General features: G+C 44.2%; 1 protein-coding gene across 1 annotated transcript in view; it reads right to left on the bottom strand.

Moving 5' to 3' along the window:
• Window positions 1-1,267: 1,267 nt before the first annotated feature.
• LOC126154468 (uncharacterized) overlaps window positions 1,268-9,367 on the bottom strand; it is a 34,438-nt gene continuing 26,338 nt past the window's right edge. Inside the window, exons 4-5 of the mRNA XM_049916137.1 lie at window positions 1,700-1,857; window positions 1,268-1,648 (exon numbers count right to left, since the gene is read on the bottom strand). Of these exons, the coding sequence (XP_049772094.1) occupies window positions 1,268-1,648; window positions 1,700-1,857 (539 nt within the window). The remainder of the gene's footprint in view (window positions 1,649-1,699; window positions 1,858-9,367) is intronic.

Below are 9,367 nucleotides of genomic sequence, written 5' to 3'. Positions count from 1 at the left end.
TCTCAGCGGTTTATTTCGGGGACCGTTTCTAGTGGGAAGGCTCCGAAGTGTTGAGAGCTCGCTCATCTGTGATTGCATTGGGAGTTGCCTTCGCCCTTTGGTTGTATCAAATTATTATTTTGTTATTATATTTATTGGTTGTGTGTTGCGCTTCTTTCATTTTATGGTACCGAGGGCCATTATCTTTCTCAAAGTTTTTTATATAAATCATTTTAAATTGTAAGCCAAGTTAACTTATTATTGGATTTTGTCTTTTGGATGAACTGTAAAAGCACTATTGTAAAAGGTTCTTGATTTTATGGTGGCAAGCCGCCGTTATTGTTTTTAAAGCTCACTCTTTAACCATTTGTTAAGTTTAGTAGCCGGCCTCTTGTGGCTGAGCGGTTCTAGGCGCTTCAGTCTGGAACCGCGCGACCGCTACGGTCGCAGGTTCGAATCCTGCCTCGGGCATGGATGTGTATTATGTCCTTAGGTTAGTAAGGTTTAAGTAGTTCTACGTTCTAAGGGACTGATGACCTGAGATGTTAAGTCCCATAGTGCTCAGAGCCATTTAAGTTTTGTAAGTTATATGAATTGTTGTTATTTAAAAGAGTTTAGTATTGGCAATTTAATAAATTGTGTACAGAGTCTGCTGTTTGGATATTATTGGGTGGAACTCCTTGGATATTTGTCCTATAAGAAAACACATTTCAAATGGTAGCAGACCGTGGTTACGAACCACGGATCTCTGGGTTATGGGCCCAGCACGCTTCCACTGCGCCACTCTGCTCATATTGCGAGGCACAACAACCTTAGCGCTAGTCACTAGCAGGTGTCAGGCAGAGCGAACTTCACGTTCGTCTGCATCTCGTGGTCGTGCGGTAGCGTTCTCTCTTCCCGCGCCCGGGTTCCCGGGTTCGATTCCCGGCAGGGTCAGGGATTTTCTCTACCTCGTGATGACTGGGTGTTGTGTCATGTCCTTAGGTTAATTAGGTTTAAGTAGTCCTGAGTTATAGGGGACTGATGACCATAAATGTTAAGTCCCACAGTGCTCTGAGCCATTTGAACCGTTTTTTGAACTTCACGTTCCGTGCAGTACCCGGAAAACCAACTACCCTCTCGCTTTCCGCCGGCCACCGCAAACACACGCCAGCGACGTCGTAGCAAATCGCCACCGGAGCGCCACCCGCACCAGGACAGCGAACTGTAATCGATTACAGTGCGCGCTCTGAACAAGATCACAGGTTAGCGGCGCGCGCCATATCAGTTTTGTTGCTCATTGTAGGGTTCACAGATCTCCTTTAGAGTTTTTGGTAGTTTTTTTCAGAATAGGACGGAGAAGCCTCGGAAGAGACCAGAACGGCCCGGCCGTCGTCTCGGGCCAGCGGCTGTGCGCCCGGTGCAGCCCGAGTTCGGCCAGCAGCACGGCGGCGGCGGCCGCCTGCAGCAGCCCGCAGATCCAGAAAATGCACACGAGGTGGTGCAGGTGCCAGACGGCCACCTCGTCGTCCGCGGCCTGGCGCGCCGCCGTCCCGCCGTAGGCTACGGCCGCGGCCCAGTGCCGCACCAGCCCCGCCTGCACCATGCGGCTCACCAGCGGCGAGAGGCGGTCGCGCAGCGCGCTGCCCCTGGCCACGTACAGCACGATGGGGTAGGTGGCGACGGGCCGCTGCAGGCGGTAGTAGGCGTCGGCGGCGGCGCGCGGCGCCTGGTACTCCACGATCTCGGAGCAGAGCAGCGCCAGGTCGCGCGTCGCCGTCAGCCGGCGCACGCACTGCGTCAGCCGGTCCGCGCACAGCACGGGCGGCCGGCCGCGAGACCCGCGCCACAGCGGCTCCCCCTCCACGTCGTACAGGTCCAGCAGCCGCTGCCGGGACCCTGCCGCCGACAAAACACCCATCTGTCATCTCGCCAGAAAAAAAAGCATCGGTTTCGCTCTACGAGGGGACCTTCAGATCCGTTAATCACGGATTTTGATGACTCTTACAAGCAGAGGTCCCCAGAGACGGCACTGAGTTTTTGAAACCATCCGTAAGGTGATTGAGCCGTAGTAAAAGTTACCTTTGAAAAGCGCGCCGCAGCGCGTAGCGTGAAGCAGTCGCCCTCCGTTTTCTGGCGGTGGCACCTTTGTCGCAGTTGAAGGCTTCGGTGTCTCCCTCTAGTGGCAAAGGGGAAAAGTGGGCTGTTCGCGTGGGTTTAAGTAGTGGCTGTATGGGCTCTCGTGGAGAGTTGGCAGTCGGGACATCGAGAAGCAACTTCTCTGCCGGTGCTAGAGGGACAGCACGCAGACCGCGGCATCAGCGTAAGCGACGCGAGCAGCGGCTCCGTGGTATGGGGCGTCAACTACTCGTCGCGAAAGGAATCTTCCTGACAAGGGAACCTCCCCATCGCACGCCCCTCAGATTTAGTTATATGTTGGCACAGTGGATAGGCCTTGAAAAACTGAACACAGATCAATGGAGAAAACAGGAAGAAGTTGTGTGGAACTATGAAAATAATAAGCAAAATATACAAAGTGAGTAGTCCATGTGAAAGATAAGCAACAACAAGAATAATCTGAACTCAGGAGCGCCGTGGTCCCGTGGTTAGCGTGAGCAGCTGTGGAACGAGAGGTCCTCTGTTCAAGTCTTCCTTCGAGTGAAAAATTTTAATTTTTTATTTTCAGACAATTATTATCTGTCCGTCCGTCCGTCCGATGCGAGGTAACTGCGCCGTAGTATGGGGACGCTACACCTAAACAAACATCGAAACACGCGACGTCAGTCGACTACAGCGAACGGAAGAGAGAGTATTCCTGCTAACGAGGCTCCCTGACTGGCAGTTGACTGTTCGCTACTTTGGACGAGAGTGCATTAAATACATGAGATGTATTTTGTGGGCAATATGTTTTCGGTTCCCATTGGAGAGGCACGTCCTTTCGTCTACTAATCACACGGTTTTGCGGTGCGGTCGCAAAACACAGACACTAAACTTATTATAGTGAACAGAGACGTCAATGAACGAACGGACAGATCATAAATTTGCGAAAATAAAAAAAGTAAACTTTTCACTCGAGGGAAGACTTGAACCAAGGACCTCTTGCTCCGCAGCTGCTCACGCTAACCACGGGACCACGGCGCTCCTGACCACAGATTATCCTTGATCTTACATATCTTGCGCATGGACTACTCAGTTTGTATATTTTGCTTATTTTTTTCATATTTCTACACAACTTCTTCCTGTTTTCTCGATTGATCTGTGTTCAGTTTTTCAAGGCCTATCCACTGTGCCAACTTATAAATAAATCTGAGGGGGGTGCGATGGGGAGGTTCCCTTGTGAGCGTGGGTCCGCGAGGGGACTAATCTGCAATCGGGCGTATGCTGTCGGCCGTCGAGGAGGTTCTGAAAATCGGCACGCCTTCTGCGTCCGTTGAAACGGCTGGCAGCGGGCGGCTCGGCAGAGCATTTGGAAGTGCTGCGTTGGTTCAATCCTGGGAGTCGTATCGCACCAGAAGTTGAGTATTGGTTGTTAACAGATTTTATGAAGTTTAATTGCATTCAATTTACTTATTCATGTTAATTATACCAGCCGTATTTTTTGGGGGTTTCCCACCATTCATTCTCGTCTGCCCACCCGCGGGAAGGTGGTAATATTAGAAAGCGTGGTCCGTTTGTCACCTTTTGAGGACGAAAGGGGGGGGGGGGAGTCAGAATAAATCTGTGGTTGGGCTTGCTTCTTTCCCCTCCCAGCTTAACTACGACTTTATTCGACTGTTAGCCTCTGCCATGTCCGTGAAAGTTTAAGGCACCAGTGACTGTACTGTTTAAAATGCAAGGCACTAAGACCTGATCCGTTGTCTCGCCTGCCATAACTAGTATTATTAGACTCACGGGTAAAAGGTACTCTAAGAGAGAAGAAAAATTCCTTTTGCCTCGTGGTAAGAACTAGTCAATTGCATAACGGATTCCTGCTCATCTGGAAGCTGTAACTTACGTAAAGTGGTGTTTATGTATATTTGGCTATAATCACGCAAGGTTGTTACGATACGCCGTAGTGGATTTTTTAAATATTGTTTCTAGTCAGCAAAAACTGTTGTGTCTTTTTCCAATTCAATACCTTTTAAGGCTTTTACTCAACATGCTTACGTGTTTTATACAGGTAGTTGGTTATTTGTGTTTTTTCTTGCCATGCAAAAGTTTGCCGTTTCATTACGATTAGAAGTTGTTGCCTTGAAAGGAGGATGTTGTAAAAGTTCGCAAGTCCTACCTGGCGAGCGTGTGTGTTTGCCGCAAGTTGACTGGCAGAAATTTGTAAAACTTGTTTTTTTTTTATATATATTTTGGAAATGTTAATGTTATTAACTGTGAGTGTCCCCTGGTGTGCATGACTCATGTGTTTTGGGTCATCTATTTTGAGAACTTTTGTAAACAGGATTGTCTTTATATGTTGCAGACAAATTAGACTCTGCGCCATTTAATGAATGGAGTGAAAGTCACCTGTAATTTAGCTGAGCTTGAAATATTATACAGCGACGCGTTGTATACATTAAATTTCTTGCCTGTACTTGCCTTTTGCTGGCGTGAAATTTATTTAATAATAATTTAAAAGTCCTTTCCTATCGTAAATTGTGACTTACTTGTTAAATGATTGTTTTTTTAAATATCGTAAAGTCTTGCACTAAATTTGAATAAAGAGTGTTACTGAAAACTGTGTGTAATTTCACTAATTGTTCCTTGGCACCTACTTCCACTTTACATTTTGTGTATTGATTGAGATTAATAACCTTTGGTGAACCAGTAGTAATTTTACGGTTCAGTAATGTAAGCCACCGGTCTTGCTGCACCGATAACACCGGTTTCCGTCAGATCACCGAAGTCGAGCACTGTCAGGCTTGGCTAGCATTCGGATGGGTGGCCGTCCGGGTCTGCCGGGAGCTGTTGGCAGCCCGGGTGCACTCGGCCCTTGTGAGGCCAATTGAGGAGTTACAGGACTGGGAACGGTCGGGAGAGTTGTGTATTGGCCAGCTGGTACTTTTATCCGCATCCAGTGACGCCTATCGGCTGAGGATGACACGGCGGTTAGTCGGTACCGTTGAGCCTTCAGAGGCCTGTTCGGACAGAGTTTCGAGCATAAAGTGATGTATGTTAGGGTCCCAGGTACCTCACCCTGTAGCCTTTCACCATGGTGGGCCATAGCGAGAAATCGACGAAATAATATTTCATTATTTTGTATGATATTCTAGAGCCGTAAAATTGACAATTGTACACGTGCTGTTGATCTAGGATAATATTTAGTGTATGACTCCGATGTGCAGAAGAGTGGTTCGAATCTCATTACGTGATTCAAAAATTTTTATTCAATTAATTGGTTTAAATTTTCACTCACTCGCTCACTCACTGGTCATACAGGACTCGAGACTCCATTACCGCAGCAACGTATTTTCGCCATCTGTCCCTAGCTTGGGCTTTTTCCTTCTATTCACCTTCAATACCTAGACTCCTCAAAACAGCCTTCACATTGTCCTCCCATCTACGCCTCGGTCTCCCAATAGGACGTTTTCCCTCTAAGTGCCCTACCAGTACTCTGCATGCTGCCCTGCCCTTGTCCATTCGAGCTACGTGACCCGCCCATCGCAGCCTACGTGATTTAATAATACTGATTATGTCAGGGCTTGAATAGAGTTCGTGAACTACTTCGTTATGCAGTTTTCGCCACTCTCCGCTAATGTCATCCCTTTTTACTCCGAAAATTTTCCTCAAAATTTTGTTTTCAAATACTCGAAACGGCTTTTCATTTTGCACAGTGAGAGACCAAGTTTCACACCCATACAGCATAACTGGTAGAATAATAGTTTTGTGTATTCCAATCTTTAAATTCCTAGACAATATCCGTGATAAAAGTAATCTATTCAGTGAGAAGCAGCACGCATTTCCCGCCCGTAATCTCTTCTTCAGTTCGGATTCAATGTCATTTCTCGAAGTGATGTATACGCCTAGACACTTAAATGTGTTCACTTTTTCAAACTGCATGTCTCCAACTCTTTAACATTTCCTGATCTACTGCTGTTGCCATTCTAGTAGTAACCAGGTATTTAGTTTTGTCTTCACTTATCCTTAGACCTACATCTTCACTAGCCTAGATTAACCCATTCGCATTTGCTGTTACAGATTCTTTCCTATCGCTAATGATGTTTAGATCATCTGCGTACTCTAATATCTTAATATTTCCATTTAACTCCACACCCTCTAAACTATCTGCTGTCATTCGTACAATATATTCTAGAACTAAATTAAAATTTTGTATTTTTAAATTTCTAACCCTTTATCACGTAATTTTAATCATTGTAAACGTTTTACATTTACTTTTATTTTTCCTTCTCACCTTTCCTTTTTTCGTTTGGAATCTTTCTGTTTGTGATTTTCAATAAATCTTTTGTATTAATTTCGATTTCATTTCTTCAATTTGATCATCTTATATTTTCTCCCATGTTATAGCATTCATTGTTCCTGTTCTTCATTTTGCGCATTTATTTATAATCCCTTCTTTCGTTTAAATCTTCATCTGCGTTATTTTAGTGGTAGTGCAACAGGAATTTGTGTTCCAATGTTTGTGTGACGATTCCTATCCAGAAAAATGTACATCATGTAAGTGATGAAAAATATATTTTTGACACCACTGCCGAGCCAATATAAATAGATTATTTCCTCTTTTGATTTTTAACTGATAGGTCGGAATTTTCAGACATGAAATATCGTGGTAGATAAGTAAAAATAATTAAAATCACATGCACAAAGATTCCAAATCCAAACAGAATGATAGGAAAAAAGAATTAGAGAAAATGGAAAATTAAATGCTATGATTAAAATAACGTGACAGGGATTAGAAATGTAAAGAAAGTTACAAATAACCAAGTACTTTTAGATAAGAGGAAAGCATGTGCCTAGACCATAAATATTATCTCAGCCAAGCGTACGCCATTTTGCCAATTTTTTTTTTTTTTTTTTTTTTTTTTTTTTACCAGGCAGATTGAATTTTCAGAAAAATATTCGAAATGTTCCTGACTTGCTAAATAGTAACAGAGAAATCGCTTCGAGGGGAGATTCCATAAAAATATACATTATTTAGTTTCGTATCAAATTAGTGTATCTGCTTTCACAGGGATGATCAAATACTCGTGGTTCACATCGAAGTTGACTAGAGAGAGAAAAAACTTTTTGAATTTAAACGAACTGTGTTTTCTGGTATCGCTTCTGAAACACCCTTGTGTGTTGCAAGACAGCAGTTTTAATTAAATGTGCGTGGTGCTCTGCGAATTTGTGGTTTGGCTGCTTCTAGGGCAAATACCATACAAAATTCTGTCCTAGCACAGTAGCCGATGCAAGCGATAGCGAGTAAGGCAATTCTGTAATCTATTTCGTAACAAACGGAATACAAATTTCAAAAGCCGGCCGCAGTGGCCGAGCGGTTCTGGGCGCTTCAGTCTGGAACCGCGCGATCGCTACGATCGCAGGTTCGAATTCTGCCTCGTGCATGGATGTGTGTGATGTCGTTAGCTCAGATGTTAAGTCCCATAGTGCTCAGAGCCATTTGAACCATTTGAACATTTCGAAAAAGTTTGCTGCAATGATTGTTTTATTGATGAAATTAGTGGCCTGGAAATAACTCTTTTTGAATAATTTTGCGTGACATATAGTGATTAATGATATTGTTTATATTGAAACCGAAAGAAAAAAGTAAAATGACATTGACAATACCGGCAGCGCTGTGGCCATGAAAATTAGTCGTTGCACTACAAGATGGTTCAAAGGGCTCTGAGCACTATGGGACTTAACTGCTGACGTCATCAGTCCCCTAGAATTTAGAACTACTTAAACCTAACTAACCTAAAGACATCACACAATCACACACATCCATGTCCAAGGCAGGATTCGAACCTGCGACCGTAGCGGTCGCGCGGTTCCAGACTGTAGCCCCTAGAACCGCTCGGCCACCACGGCCGGCCGTTGCACTACACTTGGGTCTTCGGAAAATGGCTAAAGTTATCGGTATAGAAGGCATACATAAAACTTCAACATAGATTTTCTAGCAACCTAGGAGCCGTCGAATCAAAAGCCGCTAGCCAAGTGCTCGGGACATGTACAACTTACATGTTGTTGTTGTTGTGGTCTTCAGTCCTGAGACTGGTTTGATGCAGCTCTCCATGCTACTCTATCCTGTGCAAGCTTCTTCATCTCCCAGTACCTAATGCAACCTACATCCTTCTGAATCTGCTTAGTGTATTCATCTCTTGGTCTCCCCCTACGATTTTTTCCCTCCACGCTGCCCTCCAATACTAAATTGGTGATCCCTTGATGCCTCAGAACATGTCCTATCAACCGATCCCTTCTTCTGGTCAAGTTGTGCCACAAACTTCTCTTCTCCCCAATCCTATTCAATACTTCCTCATTAGTTATGTGATCTACCAATCTAATCTTCAGCATTCTTCTGTAGCACCACATTTCGAAAGCTTCTATTCTCTTCTTGTCCAAACTATTTACCGTCCACGTTTCACTTCCATACATGGATACACTCCATACAATACTTTCAGAAATGACTTCCTGACACTTAAATCTATACTCGATGTTAACAAATTTCTGTTCTTCAGAAACGCTTTCCTTGCCATTGCCAGTCTACATTTTATATCCTCTCTACTTCGACCATCATCAGTTATTTTGTTCCCCAAATAGCAAAACTCCTTTACTACTTTAAGTGTCTCATTTCCTAATCTAATACCCTCAACATCACCTGACTTAATTCGACTACATTCCATTATCCTCGTTTTGCTTTTGTTGATGTTCATCTTATATCCTCCCTTCAAGACACCATCCATTCCGTTCAACTGCTCTTCCAAGTCCTTTGTTGTCTCTGACAGAATTACAATTTCATCGGCGAACCTCAAAGTTTTTATTTCTTCTCCAGGGATTTTAATACCTACTCCGAATTTTTCTTTTGTTTCCTTTACTGCTTGCTCAATAGACAGATTGAATAACATCGGGGAGAGGCTACAACCCTGTCTTACTCCCTTCCCAACCACTGCTTCCCTTTCATGTCCCTCGACTCTTATAACTGCCATTTGGTTTCTGTACAAATTGTAAATAGCCTTTCGCTCCCTGTATTTTACCCCTGCCACCTTTAGAATTTGAAAGAGAGTATTCCTGTCAACATTGTCAAAAGCTTTCTCTAAGTCTACAAATGCTAGATACGTAGGTTTGCCTTTCCTTAATCTTTCTTCTAAGATGTCGTAAGGTCAGTATTGCCTCACGTGTTCCAGTATTTCTACGGAATCCAAACTGATCTTCCCCGAGGTCGGCTTCTACCAGTTTTTCCATTCGTCTGTAAAGAATTCGTGTTAGTATTTTGCGGCTGTGG

The sequence above is a fragment of the Schistocerca cancellata genome, chromosome 2 (assembly GCF_023864275.1).
Source record: "Schistocerca cancellata isolate TAMUIC-IGC-003103 chromosome 2, iqSchCanc2.1, whole genome shotgun sequence".
Lineage (NCBI taxonomy): Eukaryota > Metazoa > Arthropoda > Insecta > Orthoptera > Acrididae > Schistocerca > Schistocerca cancellata.
The sequence above is the reverse complement of the archived record's forward strand: the minus strand, read 5'-3'. Positions and strand labels throughout refer to the sequence as shown.